Source organism: Nanorana parkeri, unplaced genomic scaffold, assembly GCF_000935625.1.
Source record: "Nanorana parkeri isolate BGI_ZX_2015 unplaced genomic scaffold, ASM93562v1 scaffold24, whole genome shotgun sequence".
NCBI classification, from domain to species: domain Eukaryota; kingdom Metazoa; phylum Chordata; class Amphibia; order Anura; family Dicroglossidae; genus Nanorana; species Nanorana parkeri.
In genome coordinates this window covers 1,080,677-1,106,436 of record NW_017306292.1, presented here as the reverse complement: position 1 = coordinate 1,106,436, position 25,760 = coordinate 1,080,677, and the positions used below count along the sequence as shown (strand labels likewise).

Sequence of the window (25,760 nt, the reverse complement as noted above, 5' to 3'; positions counted from 1 at the left end):
TGTCCCTTCCTTGTTCAGTCACAGGTTGGGGACAGGTGACCTCACCTAGCTGTATTCCTTACTTTCAGCAGAGAATTGTCAGGTTACCAGGCTATCTGGCAGGACTGTTTAAATCCCTTACTGACTGGACAGAATCACAAATCATATGACAGGTAAAACAGCCCCTATGCAGCAGTTTCCTAATCTTCATGTTGCTTTCAGGGGTCTGTGGGTGGTGGGGTCTTTTCCAGGTGTGCCAGAAATGACAGCATGTTCTGGCACAGTGCAGCACAAGGTTGCATATACTGCAGTAGAAACTGTGTTTTGTACATTTTTACTGTGTAGCTGTTTTAATAACCTGTATTGTTGTTGTTGAACTTTGCAAATGAACATCAGGCAGGAAGATCAAGCTTTTCACCCACAGACCTACAGAAGCCATTGTCCTAATTAGTTACATCAAGGCTCATTAAGAAGTGGGTGTCTTTGCCCAAGGGTCCCATTATATGGTACATGTTTATAAGCCATACTGCCTGTCCATATCAATCAGAGCATAGTTATCCTCACACTCTTTGGACCAGATACACTACTGAAGGTGGGTCAAATATTTGGAAGATGGAACACTGATTTATTTATTTTTGATTGAGCCAAATAATATGGAAGAGTAAGATGCGACAAGTACATCAAATGTTAAAAAAATCCCAAGTGTGACATGAAGCATACAGTCATATGATCTGCATCAAATACATCACTTAGAAAACAAGTTGGCCAATATATAGAGCAGTGTTTAGAAGAGGATGATGGCGCAAGACAGTCAAAAGCATGTTTTTTTTTTTGCACCTACTAAACTGTACACCGGATTATAAACTGTACATAATAGTTTATGGGAATTGCAATGAGCCACAATTTGATGTGCCATGCGATAACATGCCATAGATCTAGTAGTCTAATGGTGAAAATGTGGCTTCTGTGACCTCTCCCTAGTTCACAGAGCAGTAAGTGGGTTGACAGCTGTAGCACTGAAGTGGCACCTGTCGGACGCAGTCCAAGCACTGTGTGTAATGACATGTACAGCAGACACCTGTTCTGGTTATATCAGGAGCCACACACTGTTGGAAATACAGACATTCCAACTGGTTAGCAACCAGGCCCTAAAATATCACATGACTATGTCCTTGGGGCCCAACATAAGCCACTTTACTATAAATACATTAGAATGGTTTGCACTTTTTTTTTCTTTGTATTCTCCGAGTATTGTAGATTGTAGAAGGTGCAGCTCTATTGCATTCTCTGAGCTGTAAGATTTGACACAATTGTAAGTAGACCAGTCTTGCAATATTAAAACATCTACTTTAAGGAGCCACTCCAACCTTTAAGCAAAATCCATACTTGGGGAAGCAATTGAAGCGCTTCTAGTCCTGTAAATTTACTTTAAAATAGATTTGTATATACCGTATTTTGCGCACCGGTATATAAAACGCAGACAGTTTCTGTGACAGAAGCTGCAGTAAGTGACTGCTGAAACAGGTGGCACAGAGCAGACAAAGAACGGACATTCTTCGTCTGCTCTAGGGGCTCTATGGTGAGCTCCTATCCCTTGGTCACGGGTCCCCTTTACTCATGGGGGGGTGAATAGATCACTTGTATTAAAAGAGCAGCGGCTTCCACAGTACGTTTAGCTCTGCTGTAGCAGGGCTAATTGTACAAAAAAACCGAAGGATTCGCTCCATAAGACGCACACACATTTCCCCCAGCCTTTTGGGGGGGAAAAAAAGTGCGTCTTATGGAGCAAAAATTACGGTAACTGTTTATAGTCCGTTTTAGCAAACCGTTCATAATGCCACAGCTCTGCAGTCTCTGGTTGTATGATTCTGTCAAGTGCAACTTTCCTGAGAACTACAGTGGGCAGTACTTGGAACCAAGGAAAACAATGCCCAGTATTTGCCAATGTTCATGGGCAATGTTGGGCTTTGCTGTAAATAAACATACCAGAATCCATAGGCTATATCTACAATGGTAATGAAATCTATTCTCTAGTGAGAGATTTGCCTACTTGTTAACGGTCACCTCATGTGCAAGCATTTTGAAATCAACGTTTTGCTAATGAGATGACAGCCGACAGGTGATAAAATCTCTCAGTAGCAAAGAGATTTAATCGCCCATGTAGCCGTAGCCGTAGCCCTGGCAAGCATGGAAGCCATTTGCCACTATGAAAGACAGAATAAAAAATACAGCCATTTAATCGGGTGTGTGCCCTGAGTCAGTTTAAAGTAGGGATGCACCGATACCGATACAAGCATCGATATCGGCGGCGATACCGAGTATTTGCATGAGTACTCGTACTCGTGCAAATACTCCGATACAAAAAACGAGTACCTGTGCCGCGTCCGCCATCTTCAGGGACCCGAATCCGCCGCACACAGGACCTCCATCTCGTCTTCAATGAAGCAAGATGGCCGCGAACTTCTCCTCCAAGTCCTCTATCGGTAATTGGTATCGGCGAGTACTTGAAAAAGTATCGGTACTCGTACTCGGCCTTAAAAAAGTGGTATCGGTGCATCCCTAGTTTAAATTGTAAGACTAGAATATATAGGATCTTCAAATGCTAGTTGCCTGGGCCTGCTAGTACCAGACCCACCATCACACTTGTTACTTTCCTCTTTTGACCCCGTCACCACAGAGGAGGTTACAAAGCTTCTCTCTGACACTCACTTCACCACTTGCCCCCTGGACCCTGTTGCCTCACCACTACTTTGGTCACCCTCTTACTCTATCCTACACTCTCTTACTCACATTTTCAATCTCTCACGCTCTACTGGAATCTTTCCCTCCCCCCTAAAGCATGCCCTGGTCACCCCATTACCCCAAAAATCCTCACTGAACCCTACCAACCTCAACAATCTCAGACCAATCTCGTCACTCCCATTCACCTCCAAACTCTTAGAATGCCTTATCTACAGCCGCCTGAGCCGCCACCTCGCTGATAACAACCTTCTTGATCCCTTACAGTCCGGGTTTCGCCCCCTACACTCCACTGAAATCTCCCTCCTAAAATTCACTAATGACCTATTAACAGCTAAAAACAATGGCCACTATTCCTTACTCTTGCTATTAGATCTTTCTGCTGCTTTTGACGCTGCTGACCCCCTGCTCCTCCTCAAAAAAAAACTCCTCTCGCTTGGCCTACAAGACTCTGCTCTCTCATAGTTCTCCTCCTATCTAAGTGCTCCTTTAGTGTCACCAACAAATCTAACTCCTCCCCTCGTCTTCCTGTAGGGGTCCCCCAAGGCTCTGTCCTTGGACCCCTTCTCTTCTCTATCTACACCTCCTCCCTTGGTCAGTTATAGGAGAACTATGGGGTCCAAGCTTTTCTTTATTTTTGGATTCCATGGGCTATAGGAGTACATTTTGCAATTTACTCCTATAATCCAAAATGCACCCTAAACATACAATCGTTCCTCTACGATGGTGGGCGGGGCTAAGCGCAGCAGTGGGGAGAGATCCCGGCAATACTGTGAGGATCCTCCCAACTGATCGTTCTCACTGTGACTGACTGCGTTCCTTGAGAACTGCTGCGCGTCCACAAATACATGGGCATGCGCAGCAGCTCTCTTCCTACCTCCTCGTCCCCGTCATCTGTGCCAGCTAATGACAGCGCGTGCATGGAAGGCCGTTTCTCCTCAGTGCCTTCGCCCCTCCTTCCTCTCGCTCCGTCTTGAAAATGTGCAGCAGTTGTATGGAAACCTGTTCCCGTAAATCTTAGTTCCCCCTGACCGTTCAGCTATTACCATAACTCCGCCCCTTCCTTACAGCTGCTTAGCATTTACAAAGCTCCGCACCCTCTCTGCAAGCTCCGGTGTTCTATGAGAAAGAGACGAATGTCTCCTCTCACATTGTGTGCTCTGATCGTTCAGGGGAGACAAGTCAGAGATTTCCTGTACAGTGGCGGGGAGGGGGAAGCTGAACGATCAGAGCACACAATGTGAGAGGAGACATTCGTCTCTACAGAGAGGGGGCGGGGCTATACGATTCAACTACCTTTTCCCGCAGGTCCTTTGACAATTCTTTTGCTTTCCCCATGACTCAGAATCCAGACACGTCAGTGCAGCATGAGATGAAGGATGCAAGGGTCTGTCAGGAGGCCAGAAACTAATTGGCCTTCTATACACATACACTGATTACATGCAAACAGATGACAGGTGAGGATGGTTCCCTTTAATAGCCATTCACACCCCTTTGTGTCAACCTGTGTGCATGTTAAGGTGCCCATACACTGCACGATTATCGTACGATAATCGTATGCGATCGGTTTTTCGTACGATAATCGAGCAGTGTGAACGGAGACGTGCGACCGTTTCTACTGTACGGTCGCACGTCTTCTGTCGAACCAGCATGTTCGAAAACCAGCCGGGAATCGTACGATTCTCGGCTGGTTAGAACGGTGCTCGGAAGACAAATGCCGAGCGGGCCGGTGTGCGCACGCGCACACTGCCCGTTCAGCATTGCGGTCATCAGAAGCACGCCCCTCAGGGGGGCGGGCTTGCGATGATCGAGAGTGCGATCTGCCTGTCCAAGATAGGCAGATCGTACGTTTTTTTAATCCCTGTACAACCATCGCAAGACTAAAGTCTTGCGATGGTTGTAGAGTGTATGGCCACCTTTATCAGGCCAAAATCACCTGGGTATTTAAACTTTTGATCAGGGTCATTTGGGTAGTTTCTGTTGTCATTATGATTGGAGAAGAGTAAACACAGTTGATTGATAATAAATGGCTTCAGCCAAACACTACCCATGAGTGACAGAAAGGTTTTCATGTTATCATTCATATTCTCTGAAAAATGGCCAGGAAATCATACATTCTGCCAGGGGATGTAAACTTATGAGCACAAGTGTAATTCATCACATGTCATTTCTTTAACTCATTCATACTTAGCAACTGGATAGGCATAGTTACGCTGCATTTCTATAAAAGAAAACAATGACACAGCTTGTTTTTATGTCTGTAACACAGGATACTACTGCTGAGAAAAGGTGACTACCGTATGTAACACAACCACATTACAAGAAAAGGTTTTACACACTCGCCCAAGCAAAGACAAGAAAGCTTGGCGAGTGTGACCCCCTGTGGTCACTAATAGGAATAACATGTCTCACTAGGGTTAGGCATAGAGCCTTCCCCTGCCTCCAAAGAAGACTCTATTCAGTGTCTACAGCAAAGAAATATACTTTAACAAATACATAAGGAAACATACTGTATTTTAAAATAAACAAATCCATTTAAACAGATATCTTAAGGTGCCCATACACTTCTATTTTCCTTCGGAAATCATCCACAAATGGTCTTTCAAACAATAATCGATCCGTTGACGGGAACCCAATGATTTTAATTACTTCTAGCCAAATTTTCTCAATTGGTCAGGCAGGAAAACCTTTTTCTAATCGTATGAAAATCGATGAATTAGTGACATTTTTATACGAAAACAAATCGCAGCAAGAACACTGCACATGCGCAAACAAAAATTGTTTTGGTCGTTCGTCAAAAATTGGAGGGTTAGTATGGGTAACGATTTTCAAAATCGACATTGGACTATGAATGATGGGGTATTAGCGCTGAAATCAAACGAGGGTTCGATGACAGCATGAAATAAATCGAACAATAATCTACAAGTGTATGGCCAGCTTTAGAATCATTAGAGCAGGGCTGTAGCTACCATGGGGCGAGTGAGGCACTTGCCTCAGGAGCAGCTGAGAGGGGGCATAGCCAGGGCTGGCCTGGCTGCGCCCCCTCACCCTTGTTGCCAGGGAGAGCACAGGGAGCCATTGGCAACAGGGGCGCCAGGCGGCCAACACAGCCACGGCACAGGCTCCAGCTTCTCCTCGGATCCCCGCTGCTCTCCCCCTCCTGTATGGACAGAGCACTCTCCTCTGGAGAGGAAGTTAACAGAAAATGCACTTTGTTCCAGAACCCTCTTTTCCATGGGTGCTTGTGAAAAAGCAACTTCAAGCTTGTGTTACACCGCCTTCTCTTAGTCTTTTGCTATGTTCAGCTGTGGGCTTTGTCTGCTACATAGCCTTCTACCTACACCTAACCAGCTGCTGAAGTTTTCAGCTCTGGGCTTTGTCTGCTACATGTTCCTCTGTCTGGGATTGGCCATTATTTAAAGACACCCAATTTAAGTCTCACCACTCTGTACCTTGGTGCTTGGGAGAGTATTTTTGCTGATCAAGTGCTCCTGCATTCCTAGTTTGCGGTATGTTTCTGAAACCTTGCTACATTTGATACCTCTCATCTGGTACTGGTCCTAACCTTTTGTGCTTTTGTGAGGTTTATGGACTTCTCACTGTTTACCTCTAGTCCAGTCTAGATTTGTGGCTAATCGCCAAGTAGGTTATCCTACTTCTGACCTACAGTCAGATCATATAGTGCAACACCTGGCAGTGGCGTAACCAGAGTTATGGGCACCCGAGGCATGGAGCCATGGCTTCGTTTAGCGGGGGGCGTGACGGCGCCCCCTTCAGTCCTGCGCCCGGGGCAAGTGCCCCCCCCCGCCCCCCGGTTGTTACGCTACTGACACCTGGGGCCATCCAAGTACCAGCCTTACTATAGGTGAAGGGCCTATGGGAAAGGCTTTCTTTAGCCAAATGATTTTGAAACCAGACGGAGGAACCGCCCTACCAAGGGTGGTCTTACCTGTTATGGCTCAAAAGTGCAAATTTCATCCCTTTTCTCCTTCGGTAGTCCTTTTCATAGACTTTAGAAATGTTTTAAACAATCCTGAGGAAAGACCTAATCATGGCAGCCTCCATGCTGTGAAAGGCAGGTGTTCCCCCAGACTCAAGAGACTTCTCATTGGTGGTAATGGCAAAAGGTACTATCGCCACGCTCACGCACAAAGGGAACCAGGGTCTCCTGGACCAAAATGGAATTATCGCTATGGCATCCACTTCTTCAAAGTTTAGCTTCTGCAACACTTGAAGAACGAGTCCTGTTGGTGGAAACATGTATACTAGGGGAAAGCTCCAGCTCAAAGAAGGGCATCTTGGCTGAGGGTTTGAGGACAAATGAACCAGGAGATGAAGTGTCAAGTAACAATAGGAGTACCCCAATACTTGAGTCCATGCTGAAGTTCCAATGTGCCCCACACTAAACAGAGGAGCATTGATGAGGCAGCGTGGCTTGAGGAGTGTGGATGTTACTTCACTTGTTGGATTTGGTATGGGGACACACTGGGGGCTTCAAATGCCATTGTGATGTCCTGGGCTTCTGGTGTGTCTCTATGCTTCTAAGGAGGAATGGGCTACCTCAGGGTGTGCCTGCACCTAAATTTGTCCTAAGCCATAAATGCTCCAAGATGGAGCCCAGACTAGTGTTAGGACCTCTGTATAGAAATGCCTTAAGGGAGAATTATAAGGCAAGTGATTTTCACTCAGCCCGATAATCTGAGCTGACCTGTGACTGACTGTCACAGGTCGGCTCAGTAGATCAGGAAGTGAGCAAACATACTGGCGCTCGCTCACTTCTTGATCTATCCGTGCAGAGAGCCGTGACGGTCGCTCACGGCGCCCTGCGGCGATTCCTCCCCACACACGCTGACTGGGGCAGGTACAGCTGGCTCTGCCTCTCACGCAGCTGGGCGGATCCAGACAGTTGTCGGGATCTGCTTCAGCGTCTCAGTATACAGCGATATGTAGCTTGCGGTATACTGAGCTTAGGGTGACGAGAGGACGCTAGTTTGTGTCCTCCCGTTACCCTTAAGAGAACTATGGGGAAAAGCCCTGACCCCATTGTCCTCCTTAAATGAGACAAAGTATGAATTCGACATCTTTTGCAAAAGTGGCACAACTAAAACCAGTTTAAACCAATCGGCAGTCATTTTTTTTTTTTTTTGCAGGCTAGCTGGTAAGTATGCTGGAAAATGTTGGTGTTTGTACTGTGTAAAGCCCTTCAATGTGCACCTTCATTTTAAACCGTTATACATTGATCAGTGGGGTTGCCATTTGTTTTACTTCATGGCCAAACCAGAGTTAAGTGAAGTGGTCTCAGCCTTTATCCCTCAAAGACTAGTTCAGTTTTCAGCAGAAGAAATGCTGGGGACAAAAGCCACATGGACAGACATTTTGGTTTAAGAAGGTAACTGGATCATCATGTTCAAACAGTATGTTTAGAACCTAAGAATGTTCCCTTGCAAAGTTCTAGAACTGTACAAATGGTTCCCCAATTCCACACTTGCCTGCGGCTCTGCCAGGAAGATCAATGTAAGGCCCCGTTCACACTGAGCGATTTATCACGCGGCTATTTACCGCGCGATATCGCTCTCCAATGCATGGCAATGGGGCAAAGGGTCCTGCTGTCGCGGGTCGTGCATCGCTACAGCAGGACCCTTTTTGGAGCGGATTTTGCCGCGATTCAATGCAAGCATTTGCACGATATCGCACAATTTGCGAATCGCCAAGTGTGAATGGGGCCTCAGGGTTGCCAAACCAGACTTAGGTTTTATCAACTTATCTTGGGCTGGAAAACCTTGACCAGAGTTAGAACTTACCGGTAACTATTTGCAATAGTCTTCCCGGACAGCATCGCGAGTTATGGAAACTCCTCCCCAAGAGAGGAAACGCCACACTATAGCTTTCAGAAATCCTGTGCATGCGCAGTAGCAGGCTGAACGCTGATCACGTGAGCGTTGTGCATACAGGAGACGGCAGATCTGGCCGAGGAACTGAATGCTAAGGATCTATGTGAGGGGAATTGGGTACCTGCAGGGGGTGGGGGGGTCGTGTCGCTATATTATCAGATTTGTTTGCCCGGCTCGACACCGATTGGCTGGGAAGCCGGCTTCCCGGCCAATCAGCATCAAGCCAGCCAAACATCATGGAGCCAGCTTTCCGGCTCCATCTTTCCTCGCGGCACTGCCAGAGGAAAAAGGTATTGGAGCATTTGGGCGAGTACGAGTACTCAACCAAATACTCGGTATCGGCACCGATACTAGTATTAGTATCTGTGCATCCCTACACTGTAAGTATAATGTACTATTGCTGGCATTTGTTGTATTCCTATATAGCTGCTGGCATTCTGCATTGTGCCGTATAATTATACAGCGCAATGCAGAATACCACCAGCTATATGGGACTACAAATCCCAGCAATAATACATTACACGACGCAATGCAGAACACCTACAGAGGAATACAAATCCCAGCAATAGTCCATTATAGTATAATGAACCATTGCTGAGATTTGTTGTATTCCTCTGGGATTCGTTGTCTCCTTTAAGCAGTGGTTCTCAACCTGTGGGTCGCTGTGTGATTTCTGCTGTGCTAGGTGAGAGTCCTCTTCAGCCCTCCCCTAGCGCAGCAGTGTCAGTTCTCCCGCCATCAGATGTCACCACAACTTGGCAAATGTTACCAAGGGGTCCCGGCCCTAGAAAGGTTAAGAACCACTGCATTATAGGCTTCCATTATAGACAGTATTAACCATCTGGAGGATTTAGAAGCCTGTGCACCCCTGGATTTAGCCAAAAACAGTACAAATAATGCTTAGACACCTGTATGAAGCAGATGTCTAACATAAGATTAGCTAAATGACGCTGGATAGGTAGGATGATCTGTACTCTGGAAAGTAGAGGATACCTTGGTAAAAAGGCAGGATCTGTCCTTAAAATTATATGTTCCTCGGGGGGGAAAGGGAAAGAAAAAAAAAAAAAAAAAAAAAAAAAAAAAAAAAAAAAAAAAAACACACGATCTCCCTGCAGTCCCCTTTCGTGTCAGAATGCAGAAGTGATGTATCTCAAATCACTTTCTCGTGTCACTCTCCAGCTTCAGACGCTGATCTCCGCTTCATCCTCTCCTTGGGGGGGTCCTAGGTGACCCCTGATGTCGCCATAAAAAAGGACCCGTCACATATTTTGCCATCACATGGGGGTAGGGGGGGTTTCTTAAAAAAATAATTTTAGTACAGCATTGCACGACAGAATAAACGTCAAAGTACTGCAGCTCTGAATACTGAAAAATGGCCTAGCCAGGAAGGGGGTCTAAACACCTGGTCAGAAAGTGGTTAAGGGCCTTTTAGGCCCCGTTCACATGTAGCGACGTATCGCGCGATATCGCCGGCCAATGCTATTCAATGGAGCTGTCTTAACTCCCATGTCACAAGTCGCTTCTACCGCCCCCTTTCGGCAGATTTTGCTTTTTTTCTATGGAGCCCAACGGAGAAGGTCGCGCTACCGTCGCGCTATCCCGGCCGCTGCAAAGGTTATGTCGCTACATGTGAACGGGGTCTAAGCCCTCTGTGTACATGTTTATAAGCCACATTTTAGGCCTGAAAATTACTTAAAACCCCCACACGTTTTCTAAAAGCCAAGACCCTATAGAATAAAATAGTTGCAGTTGCACTAATATCAGAGTATAAAAATTTGCAACTCATCGAACCCCAAAATTTGATAAATGCACTAAATACCCAAAACACAATACCAATTATTTTTTTTTAAATATAAAAGATGGTTACAAGTAAATAAGATAAATGCCCAGCTTTAAAATTGTGCGAATGTGAAACTGACAAACTTCAGTACCCCACAAAGTCCATAATGAGGTCCCTAGCATACCCTTCTGCACCTGGAGAGGTATCCACAGATACCCCTCCCACAGCCATCCCAGTCTCTGCACAGCACTTCCAACTCTGTAAAAGGCAGCAACACGTGGCAGCTGTGGCTTGTCACAAGCCAAAATTTACTGGGCAACCTGTCTGCAGGGTCTTCACATCCACAGAACAGGGCCACGGAAGCCCTCAACAAAACAGCTCCAGGCCAAAAGCCATGTCCTCTATGGACAGTCCAACTGTAAAGTGAACATGTGCCCCGCAGCCCCACAATGACCATACAGGAGAGAGGGGACCCCATGTGCTATCAGACAAACAGTGGGCCACATGGGAAAATGTTACCTATAGACTATGCCAGCCACCCAGGGAGGGTAAGGGCTAGAGGATATACTCACTATAACCGGAGGATGAGGGGAAGGTACCTTGCCCCAGACAGGCTGCATCACCAGAATTGACACCGACTTGTTGCGGTCACCATTTCCCCTTCCAGGCACGGTCATGTGTTCCCTGTGAGATAACAGGCTGCTGTAGCAAGTATTGGCATGCACTGGTGGGCTCCTAGCTCAGCTGTTAAGGTCTTTAAAGCCAAGAGAAACCAACCAAAAACCATGCAGCCTTTTTTTGTTTGAAGTGTGGTCTGTCCAGGGATGCGTTTGTGCCCAGTGTCCCAATAAAAAGGTGGTGCTAAGAATACAACATTAACTTTCAAAATAGTTTTATTTAGTACAACTACAGAACAGAAGTGCAAAACAACCACAAGGCAGGCACATTTTTCATAGGTAGGTGATCAGTTTGAAAAGCATTTTTTGGAGTGGCTAACAGGTGAATCAGCTAAGAAGCTTAAGTGTCAGATAAACAAAGGTGCATTATTAACAGAACCATGAGAAGCTCGACATTAAGATTATGCATCCTTGACAAGAGCCACAGCTGAAAAACGCACTTCATCTTTTGCCTGTTCAGTGTACCGTTTGCAAACTTTAACTGCATTCTGAAATAGAAGAAAAAACGACTGTTACTGAAATGACTGAAGTTACTTACAAGACTCCATTCAATCTAGGCTACAACTATTAAGGATCCCACCACATACAAGCTGTGATATGCAAGAACTACAGTTAGAATAAACACTTCTCCACAATGGTGTAGCTATTACAGCTCAGTCAGTGTTTGCAGAAGCAGCTTCATGTAAAAAGGTTTAGACACAAGTATATTATCCAGTTGTAGGTAGTTTGGAATCAGTATATAGATATACATAGACCCCTATGGCATGGCTGTGCTTTATGCACATGAAGATGTCATGTCTTACTACCTCCATTTCTGTATACTTTGAGCTGTGGCAGCTGCTGCTCCCCCTTTCTTCTAGTCTACACAAGTGTGCTTCAGCATCACTACTGTTTGCATCAGCAAGCTATAAATCCTTATATCTGGCTGCCGTTTCCCTTAAAGGCTGAGAAAAAAAAAATGTTAATCTGCTCGAGCACCCTTCCCTTGCTGTGATCACACCAACAGAATATGTATTGTGTGCATGTTAAACCACAATGACAGGTGTTCCGATACTCTTAAGCGTGGAATGGTGACTTAACACACGGGAACACAAAGTAGCCACCCTCCAGAAGGAAGGACAGTGTCAGCACCAATTCAGAGATGATTTGAGGATCTACAGCTGAGTGATACTAAGATACATGTGTTATGGTACTTGAATGCATTTTTTAGGATTTAACTCCTGAGGCTTGTCATTTAAAATTTAGAGATTTAAAAGAGAACAATGAGGCGAGTGAAGAGAAAAAAAAATGAACCTTCATAGTTCAAGCCAACGTGCGACAATGAAACTCATTCCGGCTCAATAGATCAGGAAGTGAGCGAACGCATAGCGTCGCTTGCTCACTTCTCGATCATCCCCTGCAGAGAGCTGTGACAGTCACTGCTCCCTGCAGGAATCCCCCCCCCCCCCCCATGCTCCAGTGCTGACTGGGGGAACGGACAGTTGGTTCTGCCTCTAGATAGGCAAAGGCAGCTGTCAATCACGCAGCTGGGTGGAGTGAACAGTAATGTCGGGATCTGTCCTGGCTGCGGCGGTCTCAGTATACCGCAAGCTGTAGCTCGTGATATACGGAGCTTTGGGTCACGGGAGGATGCTAGTTTATGTCCACCCAGGAGACCCTTAAGAGAACATTTATCCCATAACTCTTAAACCACTGCCATGGAAACTATAGAAAAAAAAAAAAGTGTTATACTAAAAGTGTTAAGACTCATTTGCTTGGGATGCACTGCAAACCACCCACATTTAATACAGTACCTCCAGAAAGTGTTCATCAGACAATGGACCATGGTCAATAGGACGTTCATTTTGTCCATCTAAGAAGAAAAAAAAAAAAGCACTAGTTTCTTGGCATATTATGTCACCATTTGCCATGTCTCATTTTACACACTCACTGAATTGTAACTTCTGATTTATCTGTTTAACCTCTTACACAGCATTGTACAAAAGACAAGGTGCTTAAACACGGCGCCCAATAAAACTATTGTTTGGCATTTTTGGAGCACATGGCATGTAAACTCAACATGTACCAAATCACAGTGCACCCATGTTGAGGATTGTTGCCAATACTTAAATACCATTTGTAGCAGAAATATTGCAGACTGCCCTATAAACCAATGTTTGCTCTATGGATTGGATATTAGCTCCTGATCTGCACCTAGTCTGACAAGGTGCAGCCATGTACAGTGGGCCTACTCCCTCTGACAAGAGTTTGTCCAGGCCCACAACAGGGAGAAGCTACCACCTCACTCAGAAGTGAGGTAGCCACCAGGTTCCATGAATGCCCAATCAGAGCAGGCAGCCTGGTTCCTGCACTTCCCAGTGATTACAGGGAGAGAAGCAATAGTGAGCTGCCATAGCTCACTGTTTTGTTCCTTACAGTGACAGCATGCTGGGTATACACAGGGATTGTATATGCTCCTAAACAGAAGACCTTTGTTATTGAGGCACTGCACAACTATACATGGCACACCCCATGTGTAAACCTTACCCAAGTGCTCAAAGAAAGCCAAACCTCATGGCCCTACCTTCGCAGTGCAAACATGTGAGCCAGTTGTGAATGGGATGCCAGTGCACCTTATGAACACTGCATGCCAGTGTGGTGCACAACAAGTGTGCATTGGCACCACAAATTCTGCATGTGTGTTCTGCACTGTGGTAACATGTGAAGTGCCAATTCAGGTGTCCAGTTAGGGTTTGCATCCACTTTAACATTTATGGGCTCATTTATGAAGAGCAGATGGCCCCATTACATTAAAATTATGCTGCACTGTAGCAGACCAATGCCCCACGGAGTTGGCAGAGAACTCTTTAGGAGAGCTGTAAAGTGACCATTTACAGAACTTGATTCGCAAAGCCAAAACAGCACAATGCTGTGGTTTATGCGCCATCATCCCCTCACCCTGTTGCCTACTGATGGCAGCAGAACACAAGCAAAAAGGGATTCTAAAGATCAGCTGTGGAACAGTTGTGGGTAATAACTGCATCTGGGGAAATGATTTGACAGCACTGCTCAGCTCCTGATGCAAGACTAACCAATTGGGTCACAGCCTGAATCCAGGGGGTGGCAAAAAGGGACACCAGCTTCTCGTCCAAATCCTTGAATGTAGAATCTCATAGTAAGTTTCCTTGTAACAGGTCTACCTAATGAGGTGCTGTCTCCTTGTATGCATTCTCAAAAGGGCTTGAAAAGTGGCATTAGCTAGCCATTTTCACTTAACTAGGCAATTGAAATGGGAATCCCCAAATACAGGGAAACTTGGATGTGGTTGAAAATGCAATGCCCCTGACAGTGTAGCTAAACAGATGGGTTTTTGCAGAGTTTGAAGTGCAGTCATCCAATTTTCCCTTCAACAGAAGCTGTGGTGCCAAGGGATACAGGCAAGACTGCATGTTGTGAATCCCAACTGGATACAATTTAGGAGAAAGGGAGTGCTGCCTGCAACCCCCTTATGGCCAGCAGTTGTCAGAGGCCTGCTTTAGTGTTTGATATGGTAGCTCAGAGGTGCTCCACTTGCATCAGTGACTCAGTCTGACCATGACCAAAGTATGTACAACATACACCAGAAACCTGGAGAATGTTTCAGGGCCTGTTCACATGATATCAGGTCCTGATCTGGTGCGGATCTGCAGACTGATGCAGTGCGTTTGCCACGTTTTTGATGCGTTCCAGTAAAAAATTTTTTTTGCTGGAGTGGGGCTGTTAGTATGTTAGCAGCAGTGCAGTGCATTTTTTATGTTTTGAAGGAGTTTGCGGACAAACTGACATGCAGTATTTTTTCTGTCGTAAGCTGAACGGACTGCGCACATGAGAACTGGAGCCCATAAAACACATAGCGATACATTTTTTGCAGCAGCGTACGGATCAGGTCAGCACACAAAACGGACGTCGTGTGAACAGGCCCTCAGAGGTCTGGCAGTGACTTTACTGAAACACTTGGAATTACAGCTCTGTTTAAAATTCGATGGGTTTGAGGGATCCATCAGATTGTTATGAGACTGCTATTTTTTTTAAAAAAAGGTGCATGCACCAGGGCTAGGATTCTGCAAGAGTGAAGATCAGGTCATGTTATAAAGTTGCCAGCTGCTCTTTAACCCCTTCATGACACGCCTTTTTTTTTCATTTTTTGCACCCATGTTATATTCCACATTTTAGGCCTGAAAATGACTTAAAACCCCCAAACATTATATAATTAAATGCCCCAAAAACACCCATTTTTTTTTTTTAAACGAAATATAAAGATGAGCTTGCGAGTAAAACGATACACATGCCCAGTTAAAAATTGCAGTACCCCAAAACGTCCATAGAAGACTCTTTAAAAGCGTCCACAGGTCATCAATTTAGATACCCCAAAATACTGGCCCTAGAATTAATGCTCACTCCGGCGTCATTTCCATATGTAGGTGCACCTGACGCGTGTTTATGTGGCGACGCGCATGCTCATAGGGGCGGGGGACTTTACATATTGTTAGATTTATTTTATTTAAGAATTTTTTTTTTTTTTTTTACTTTGACTGCTATCACATGGGGTGGCTTACAAGCCCCCCCCATGTGATAGATGGTGTGACAGGTACTCTTAAGGTGATGCTGGGGGTCCAAAAGACCCCCAGTGTCCCGTCTACAGAATCGCTCTGTTGTAAAGCCGACAGTCGGCTTTACGGCCCCATTCACACTGCGCGATTTGCATTTTACCCGATATCGCACAAATGCTTGCATTGAGCAAGCGAGAATCGTGGCAAAATCCACTCCAAAAAGGGTCCTGCTGTAGCGACACACGACAGCAGGACCCTTTGCCCCATTGCAAAGCATTGAAGAGCGATATCGCGCGGTAAATAGCTGCGATATCGCAGGACTTACCGCGCGATAAAATCGCTCAATGTGAACGGGGCCCAAAAGTTTAAACAGAGTCCCGGCGGCTATTGCCTGTGTTTAAAACAGCCGATGCTGGCGATGTACACTGAACGTTGTCAGTCACGAAGGGGTTAATGTCCCCCTCCCCAGTAGCACTTACCCACTGTGCCAGTCAGCCACTAGGCATGGTGAAAAGCTGGCATTTCTGGGCAGGCATGAAGGAACACATGACATGGTGCTTCTGAAACATTTATACTCTGCATGCACCACTTCAGAGCCTACTATTAGCAGAAGTTTGTAATTGGAGGTCACTTCAGGAAACTAGTAAGTTTCCAACTTAAATCAGAAGGACTAGATTATGGAGTTCGTGCAGATTAACCTCATACAGTGCAAACATCCCTAATTGGATCAGGACCACCAAAAGCTACAAATCCGTCAGATCTACTTACCAAGCTCATAGATGTGCTTATTCACAGCAACAAGCACCATGACATTGCAGTGCTCACCTCCCTCTGGCTGTGGAAACATTAACATTTCAATTAGTAACATTCAATACTTAGATGAACAGAGGCAAACAAGCATTCTGCCAGTGTAAATGTTACATGACCTTTATCAAGAGATCATGGCAGTTTATTGGCCACGTAATCAGATTACACATGATCCAACAAAGCTGCATCTACTGGCCTCAAATTAAAGCATTTGACAAGATTTTTCTGTACTGCGAGAGAATACAAAAGTTTACATGGAGACAATGATGAATGTGGAGATTCTTGCACAAGTCCCATTTGTGATTGGTTTAAGGGATAAACCACTTTATCATTTACTACCACAACCGAGTCCATATTCAATTATGCCAAGCCACTTACCCTGACAAAGCCCTCAGCCGCAACAGACTTGTAATCTGACAACAAGGCCTGGAATACAAGAGAGCATTACATTTACAGAAGCTTGATCCAGCCATTGGAAGCAGCGAGCACAAGAAAAGGCATGCTATGTGACCAGTGAAGAAATATTGCCAACTTGCCTCATTTTTCGCCAACAGTTTTCCCCTTTCATCAGGTGAAGCATCAGCAGATGCACCAATGTAATTCTTCAATGATGAATTGTCACCTACAATGAGAAAATGTTTATAGCTGTCCAATCAGTGACATTTACGTTAACTCAGAAAATGGAGCACTGTAGCCAGCCATTATGCTTCTTTAGTGCAACTGGTGTTAAAAGCCACTTTCCATCCCATGTTGCAGCACTCATATGCTGAATACAAGTGTACCTACAGGAAAGAGTCATCGGTAGGGATGCACCGAAATGGGGGGATTTTTGCACCAAAGACTAAGTCAGGCTGAAACCAAAAGATGTTCACTAAACCAATTTAATATAATTTTACATTTTGTTGAGTGCTTCAGTGAAATATCAGGTGTTCTAAACACTCGATACTTTCCTTTAAAAAAGGGATTGAGGACAAAGATTTAGGACTTGCAGCTTGTTATGAATGAACAGGAAGTATCTGTAAAGGTTCTCATTCATCCAGGTCATGGTATAACTAAAAAAATAAGTCAAGGTAACTGGACTTGCTGTATTTCTTGAAGAGGTTTCACTGGACATCAGAATTGAGAAAGCTGGTTGGATGACCAGTGAAATGTCTTCAAGAAATAAGGCAGTCGAGTTGCCTTGACTTTTTTTTACAGATCTAAATGAACAGGAAGGCTCTATAAGTGCTCCTATCCATTCATAAACTGGAGATCGTAACCCATACCGTTTACACAAGCATGAACAAGTGATGCAGAGCACTTAGTGTCCCCAGTCCTGAATGAACAGGAAGCTGATCACTGAGTGTTTACAACCCATTTTAGATCGTGACTTGCTGTCACAGGAGACCAAAGCATTCCCCTACCCAACTTGAGGTAGTTTTACTTCTGTATGTTTCACAATACTGCTTTCCCCAGGGACAGGGAAAGCAAAGTTCTAGACAGCTGTAAACCCAGTGATTTTTTACCCTTCCCTACTCTATCCTACATGTTTAGTCACCGACTAACCCTTAACCCCTAATCAGCTCTCATTAAAGCCTCCCTTTTGAAGCGTATCTGCCATTTTTAACCATTTAGGCTATAGTTCGTTTTTGGCATTTCATTTAAACTGTTATTTTGTGTAAAAGACTCTGCATCAGAATCTTAACTAGAAATTGAATTTCTGGTCACAGGAAGGACATAAATGAGGAGATCTGCCTACATGGGAGCCATTTATTTTGCTCATGCATAACTGAAATCCATGTGTAAGCACCAAATCGCTAGGCTTAGACATGGAACAATGCCTCTCCACCCCCTCATATGGTGGTCACTAATTGTCAAATGAGAGCAAGTCACATGCTCTTCTATACTTCAAAGTACCAAGTATTTTATCCACTTAGCAAATGAGTGGCAAGGGATCAGAAACCCAAGCAAGTGCTGCAGCAAAGGAGGATTAGGAGAACCCTTACATAGTCATGTAGATCTGTTTCCTTGAGCTATAGAGTACCAAGTTTTAGCAGACACATTTGGATGTTAAGAGCAACACCTTTCTCATTTAAGCCATCAGTGAAGCTTCATGTACCATAAATAAATCTATTCAACATTTGTAAGACAGTTTGTAAATATCCTCAAACTCACCAAAACTCACTGAATCTTTGTTATTAGCTACAGAATGGATCAGGGCAACAATGCCACTAAGGTTTTCAAGGGTCTGCTTCATGAAATACACTTTGGAGTCCAGCTTTTTGTCCTTCTGTTTCTTAACTTGCTCATTTCTGAATTCTTCATGCTGCAAGGACAGGAGAACTTCTGCTCATTAGAACATTAAACAGGTAAAATGGATGCCAAGATGATGTTACAATATTGTATAAAAGACATGTACTTCACTGGTTAGCAACCACATTTCATGGATTTATCTGAATTACCAATAAACTAAATGGCTTTTTCAGGCAGCAATCTTAGTCTGTCTTCTGCTCCTGGCAGCCAGTGTGGCAGAGGAGAGTGACAAGCATGGTGTAGGGATTGCTCAAGTGACACTAAACTCAGGAGTTAAAGTTAAAAAATGGTTTTTATTGATTTGTGTACATCTCAGCTGTAGATCCTCAAATCTCTGAATTGGTGCCAACACTGTCCCTTCTGGAAGGTGGCTACTTGGTGGTTCCCCGTGGTCTGTGCGTTGTAAATTAGTCACCGCTCCAACATTGCTCCTGTGATTGACTACAAATCTGTTCAGTTTACCCATTTGTATTGAGATTGTAGTCAATCACAGGAGCAAGGTTGGAGCGGTGGCTACTTTAGAAAACAGGGACCATGAGTACCAAAAGTAATCACCCTCCAGAAGGATTGAGAAATGATTTCAGGATCTACAGGCAAGCGATACACAAGGTACATTTTTGTTACTAGTTAAGGCACTTGAATGTTGAGGTTTTAACTTGAGTTTAGGGTCACTTTAAAAAAGGTAAACTTATTGCTGTTCCCTGCATGGCAAACCACAGGTGTGCTGTAAAGTGGCCGTCACTGCTGCAGAGTGACCATGTTACTGTGGGGCCACACTGTAGAGAGGGCACTCAGCTACCAAGTTGTTGTGGCCTGAAAAAAAAAAACACTATTCCCCCCCATCAGCTCTGCCCATTGTCCTATTCAACAGGCTAATCACTCCAAGTAATCCAGTGTTTGCAAAGTATAATTGACTAGGTTGAACAGCTCTGAATTTCAGACATTAACAGATAAGTGGCCCAGAATATCATGTTTGCAGACATGGCCCATGGCAAAAGAACATAACAGAATCTCCTTTTGAAGGGTAACCACTTCATAGTGAAGGCCAAACGAGAACCACTTGATCCTCCTACCCCAAACTGCAGGGATAAAGGGGACTTAAGGGTCAACTATTATATTTGGAGAGCTGCAACAGGTACTGCATCTGTGATTGAGCTGCCATTAGACTGACATTTTCCTCCCGGCTTTAAATCCACCCAATTGATTTTATTTAAGTAGCCTTGTGAAGCCAGGTGGTGCTGACAGGTCAAACCCACAGCTTGTATTTTAGCTGATTCAGCAGGCAAATCACTAAACAAAAAGCATCTAAGGGAGCAGTTTTACCTACTGAAGTGTTGTGTGTCTATCCAGTCCAGAGATACAGTTCTACCACATAGCATAGACCTGCCTGGCAGGCCAGCCCAACTTCTCTACTGCAATTAAATTCATTTTAGGAGGGGGGGGGGTTATACTTCCATCCCATTTACTCGAGATTTACCAATTAGTTTACCATTTTGCCTGGACATTAGCCGACACTTGCAGATCTTCACCCTCCTCCAGCCTTTACAGTGAAATAAGAAGTGGGCTGGTCACTCTTCTCTCCAGTGTCCCATGTTAGCACAGCTGGCTGGATTCATGTCTTGTGCTACTTTCCCCTTCCGATCTCTGATGTAGAGACTCCCAAGAGGCTGACCCTGTTCAAATTCAGGTACTTACACCCATTATATCAACTACAAGCTGCATGTTCTTTAATATAGAGCTGCATTATTCAGATAGATATACCACCATTTGTAGTTGTGTTACACATGCAAGAGATTTAATGTCAGTCAAATCGGGACAACCTCTATTTTATACAAGTTACAGGTTCTCATTGACAAGACAACTCAAACCCTGTCTGTACTTTTCTGGCATCTCAGTTGCAAGTCAGATTTAAACACCATCCATCTTAACAAAAACGTTAAAGCTCTAGAAGTTGTGTCCTAGTGCTCAATGGAGGCAACCAGAGTATTACTTTGAAATTGTAGCACGAAGCTTGCAGTCTAGGGCTGCAACAACTAATCGCCATAGTCGATTGAAAAAGTTGTCAACTATTTCAATCATTGATTAATCGGCTTCCGATTGGTTGCCCCTGTTCACAGCTCCACACACGCTGCGCGCCACACCTCCTCCCCACCTCAGACCCGCCCGCATCCATGCTCCACACCTCCCTGCCTCACGCTCAATGCCCGCCCAAATCCACGGTCGGCACAGGGAGAAGTAGTAAGGAGGAGCAGGTGTGGGCGGATGACAGCCGCCAATAGACAGGCCCCATCTCAGAAAACAGGTTGCTGGAAGACTGCTCAGGTAAGCCTGCACTTTCCACACATGCTCTATAATCTATGGCTGGGGTAGTGGGATTTGTATTCCTCTATAGTTGATGGTACATTGTGCTATATATTATACAGACCAATGTACCATCAGCTATAGAGGACTACAAATCCCAGCAATACATTATACACTGTATGTATAATGTATTGCTGGGATTTGTTGTATTCCTATATAGCTGGTGGTATTCTGCATTGTGCTGTATAGAGGACTACAAAACCCAATAGTACATTATAGAGCGCAATGCCACCAGCTTTAGAGGACTACAACACCCAGCATAGCGGACAGCTGCAGCCAAGCCAGGTAAGACATCCCCCGAAAGACCTAGTGTCTTTTTTCGTAAAAAAAAAAAAATATAGGACAATGTCTTATTTTCGGGGAAACACGGTAGTAGTCCCATCACCGGAGCCATTTTTTAAAATGTATTTTATTTTCTATCCGATTAATCGAACGTAATAATCAGCTAACTAATCGATTTTGAAAATAATCGTTAGCTGCAGCTCTATTGCAGTCTGTTCAAAAGGCCTGCTACAGACAACTGAAATTTCTTGCCATGCTGTGCAAGTATGAAAAGAGTTCTCCAATTTGTCTGAAAGTGTAAATACACTTCAGCCTGCACTTTGATATACTAATAATCGAGCCATGAAGGTCCTGAGCAGGAACTTCCTGTTTAGGGTGACCTCACCTTGCCCACATTCAATTGTTTGTCATGATCATAAAACAGGGTTATTCACAAAAAGGTGGAGTTGAAGGCAGGGGAACATAACTGGAAAGTAAGCTGGAGAATGTTTCCAAAGCAGCCATTTGTCTAGATTGTTCACTTCTACAAACAGTTCACCCTTTTGTGAAAAGCTATGCCATAGCACATTGCAGTTCTGTCTACTTGTAATTGTTTGGGGCAGGGCTCCCCATGGTGACATCCAGCATTTTCTGACATGTATTCATGTAGCTAGGAAATGGCTGCAGAAAGACAGCACTAAGACAAGCCTACCTGGAGACATTTGTTGGTCAGGTCATAACCAAAGTGATTGTATTGATAAAAACTCCAGGAAAAAAAGTTAAACTCGTAGGGCTTGTTTTCACACCAAAAGCATGTGCGTTCCAGAGCAGTAGCTGCTGGAACGCACTACGATCGCTAAGAAACTTCCCCCACGTTCTGGTGCGTGGCGGAGCATTGAATTCAGTGGCAAAACTTTTCCAGCGTTGCGTTCCACTGCAAACAAAATAAAGCAAGCCCTATTTTTTGTGTTTGCAGTGGAACTGAATGCTGGCAAAGTCTTGCCACCTGTCCGATCGCACTGCAGGCGGGGGGCATGAAGCGGTGCCACTGAATTCAATGCACTACCCTCTCCCACCCCAGAACGTGGGTAGAAGTTACTTAGCGATCCAGCAGCTACTGCTCTGGAACACACGCTTTGTGTGAACAAGGCCTTACAGTGGGGCTACTTGCTTGTTTTTGTCTAGGTCCAATAAAAGTTCTAGTCGCCTGGTGCGCCCAGACGGCTTGTTAGACTGGTCCTTCCAACATCTCTCCGTCCTCTGTAGCAGTCTAAGGTCCTGTAAGCCACCTCAGTGTGTAGATGTGAGGACATAGGAAGAAGGAGACAGGCAGGAGGGAGCACTGCGACAGCAGGCAGGCTCAGATCTTTGGGTAAGGATAACTTTTTAGCACCTAGACAAAAATGAGCAGTTAACCCTTGCAGTACAGAGAAAAGGTTTCCTGGAGTTCCTTAGCGGTATCAAGTTACAGCTCAAAGTTTTTGCATGTTCACCCCACCCCTCAGCCAGGTTAATGGATCTTACTCACTGGCTAGCGAGACTTCCATAAGCTTATGAAATTCCATTACACCACAAACAAGATTCAGAAATAAAGTCTTGCATATTTGTGATCATATGCTGCAGAGAAATGTTAAGAATTTATTATGAAGAACCAGGTTACCTTTGTTCTAGGAACCACAGGTATACCACAACCAAGAATGTTTACTGTAGCCCACATCATCAAACCTGCAACCTTACCTTTTTTGTTAGTGGGAAGATCAGCAGCAGAGCATAGACTGGTTTGGTAAATGCCTTTACATCGGACGGTTCCAAACCCAAGACATCCTCAAATTTACTGTTGGAAACACCAAATTTTTCCAGCAGCTGCAAAGAAAAGTCTTTATTAGTAATAACCAACCGGTCTGTGGAAGTTAGGTACACAAATGCCAGATGGTTAGTTGTGCTTACAGATCAGAGCCTTTAAAAAAAAAAAAAAATCAAGTTAATCATTAAGTCAAACGCAAGTCAATAATTGTATACATGGGAAGGGCCACTGCAGTGCAACCTTTGCTTTGTCACCACCATCCATGGAAGAGCACAGACTATAGTCAGTCTGCAGCAACCATCATACATGCAGAGATGCCAGGAACCCTCCCTGAAAACTAGACAATTGTAATCCCAGTTCAACTGACACATTTCATCCAGCTCCTTAGACTTTCCTACGGTTTGTTGAGTTGGTGGTGCGGATAGGGCCAGTCACTGCTCACATTTTGACTGATTCAGCGTGAATGGGACCAAATTCAAGTTTACGGCCAGATTTAGTGATGCATCCTCATGCAATACACCAACAAGGTAGTCAATAGACATTACATGGCCATTAAAGGCTCTTAGAGCATTAATTCAATTTTACGCTTCAGTACAGTACCGATTCAATACCCCAATTAATCCAAAAACTACATTACTGCTAGAGAAGGGTGGAACATGCTGAACAATGGCAGATACTGCTAGAGGATGAAGATAAATGGCTGATCCTGGTAAAGAAATAAAGGTAAAACACGCTAATGGATCAGGCTGACGCTACAGAGTGGAACATAATTAAACGTTGATAATGCTAGAGAAAGATGGAACATCCCAACGACTGAAACTTCTAGAGAAGTAGGTGGAGGTAGAACATGCCAAAGTAACATCGGACCATGATGAGCAATGGCTGACACTTGCAGAAAAGGGTGGAACATGCTGAATGATGGCTCACTTCGAGAATAGTGAAACATGGGTGAATAAAGCTGAACAATTACATCTCAGGACGGGTGGAACATGAATAGCTGAAACTTCCAGTGAAGTAGGTGAAGGTAGAAGATGCTGAGCCATAGCTGACAGCTAGAGACAGGTGAACAAAGGCTGACACTCCTAGAGTAAGGGTGGGGCACACATAATGAGCAATGGCTGACACTTCTAGAAGAGTGCCAAGTTCTAGGACATGCTAAAGGGTTCACCTCTAGAAAAGTGAGGCAGGAGGATGGAACAGTGATTAATATTTCTAGAAAAGAAAGGGAGGAGCAATGGCTAAAGGGTGGTCAACTTCTAGAGAAGGAACATGCCAAATGAAGGCACTTTTAGAACAGGGAGGCTCATGATGAGCAATGTGTGATCTCCTAAATGGCTAACTTCCGGAAAAGTAAGGGAAGCAACATGCTAGATTATGGCTGGCACTTCTAGGCGAGGAACATGCAAAGTGCTGCCAATCCTAGTAAAGTAAGGGAAGAACGTTCTAGATTATGGCTGGCACTTCTAGAAAAGGGAGGCTCATGATGAGCAATGTGTGACGGGTGGACCATGCTAATAATGGCTACCACTCCTAGAAAAGTAAAACACGAGCAATGGCTGAAGCGTGGTCCACCCTGAACAATGGCTGCCACTCCTAGAGAAGCAAAGTTGGAGGGCTTCATTGAGTTTGGAGGACACATGGACCCCGCCCTGCCCCATGTGTACGATGCCTCCATCATAAAGCAGCAGCATCCTCTCTTGTAGATCAGATGCTGAGGCTGGAACCATGGAGGATGCGAGGAAAGCCGCCGCCCGGTCACCGCCCACACTCACTTTGTTCAGCATCTGTGGAGACACAAGGTGGAGGGAATGATTACCAGCGGGTCTCATGAAGAAGCAGTGACCGGCAGAGGACGGACAGGTGCGGCTTACCTCAGGGTTGATCTCGGTGGGTGGTAGAGCCATTTTGTCTCTTCGCTTTCTTCTTACACGTTCCCAAATACAGAGCTGCGTGATACAAGGGAAACGCCTCGTCTGCTTTTTATACGGCAGGTCAGGTACCAATGAAGCGGGGGAGGAGGGGTGGAGGGATGATCAGCTGGTACCGTGTGCTGACGATTGGACCCGAAATCCCCCTGTGAAGGAAATGAGGTGCGCCATACGGCGGGGTTCCAGCCAGGGCGGCGGGTGTCAGGTGGTGGGCTTGGTCTATTGCGCAACACGTTGTCACCTTTTAACAGGCTACGGCATATGGGGGCTCCATGTGATAATGGGGTGTCCGGGGACTGGGGAAGCGAGGCTCGGTGTGTAGAATGTGCTCACATGACTGTCATAGCTGCAGGATGACCGAGTAGAAATCATGCCCGCTCCATGTATGTTTTATTGATGAGAAGAGGGGTTGGCAGGAAGAATCTTTCTGAATATTATTCCGAGCACTACAATGACGGAGACAGTCTGCTGATCAGATGGATTGATCTGCGTTGGCGGCTGATACACGATAACGAGCTTGTTCACTTTACAAAGGGACATTTTTTTTTTTTACTTAATAAATGTGATGAAGATTTACTTTGTGAAGAAAATCCAATCACGTGATGAAGGAAACTTCAATAAGAGAAAATCCCTATGCAAGATGATCATGATTTGCTCCTTGAGGGCCCCAGTC

General features: G+C 44.9%; 1 protein-coding gene across 1 annotated transcript; it reads right to left on the bottom strand.

The window, feature by feature from the left end:
* Positions 1 to 11,274: 11,274 nt before the first annotated feature.
* Positions 11,275 to 25,238, bottom strand: UCHL1 (ubiquitin C-terminal hydrolase L1). Its single transcript, XM_018564741.1, has 9 exons — positions 25,031 to 25,238; positions 24,932 to 24,943; positions 23,093 to 23,218; positions 18,596 to 18,746; positions 16,978 to 17,063; positions 16,820 to 16,867; positions 16,403 to 16,469; positions 12,860 to 12,918; positions 11,275 to 11,554 (listed from the first exon to the last, which is right to left on the bottom strand). Exons 1-9 carry the CDS (start codon positions 25,061 to 25,063, stop codon positions 11,468 to 11,470), a joined length of 669 nt encoding a protein of 222 aa, XP_018420243.1. The 5' UTR covers positions 25,064 to 25,238; the 3' UTR covers positions 11,275 to 11,467.
* Between the last annotated feature and the right edge of the window lie 522 nt (positions 25,239 to 25,760).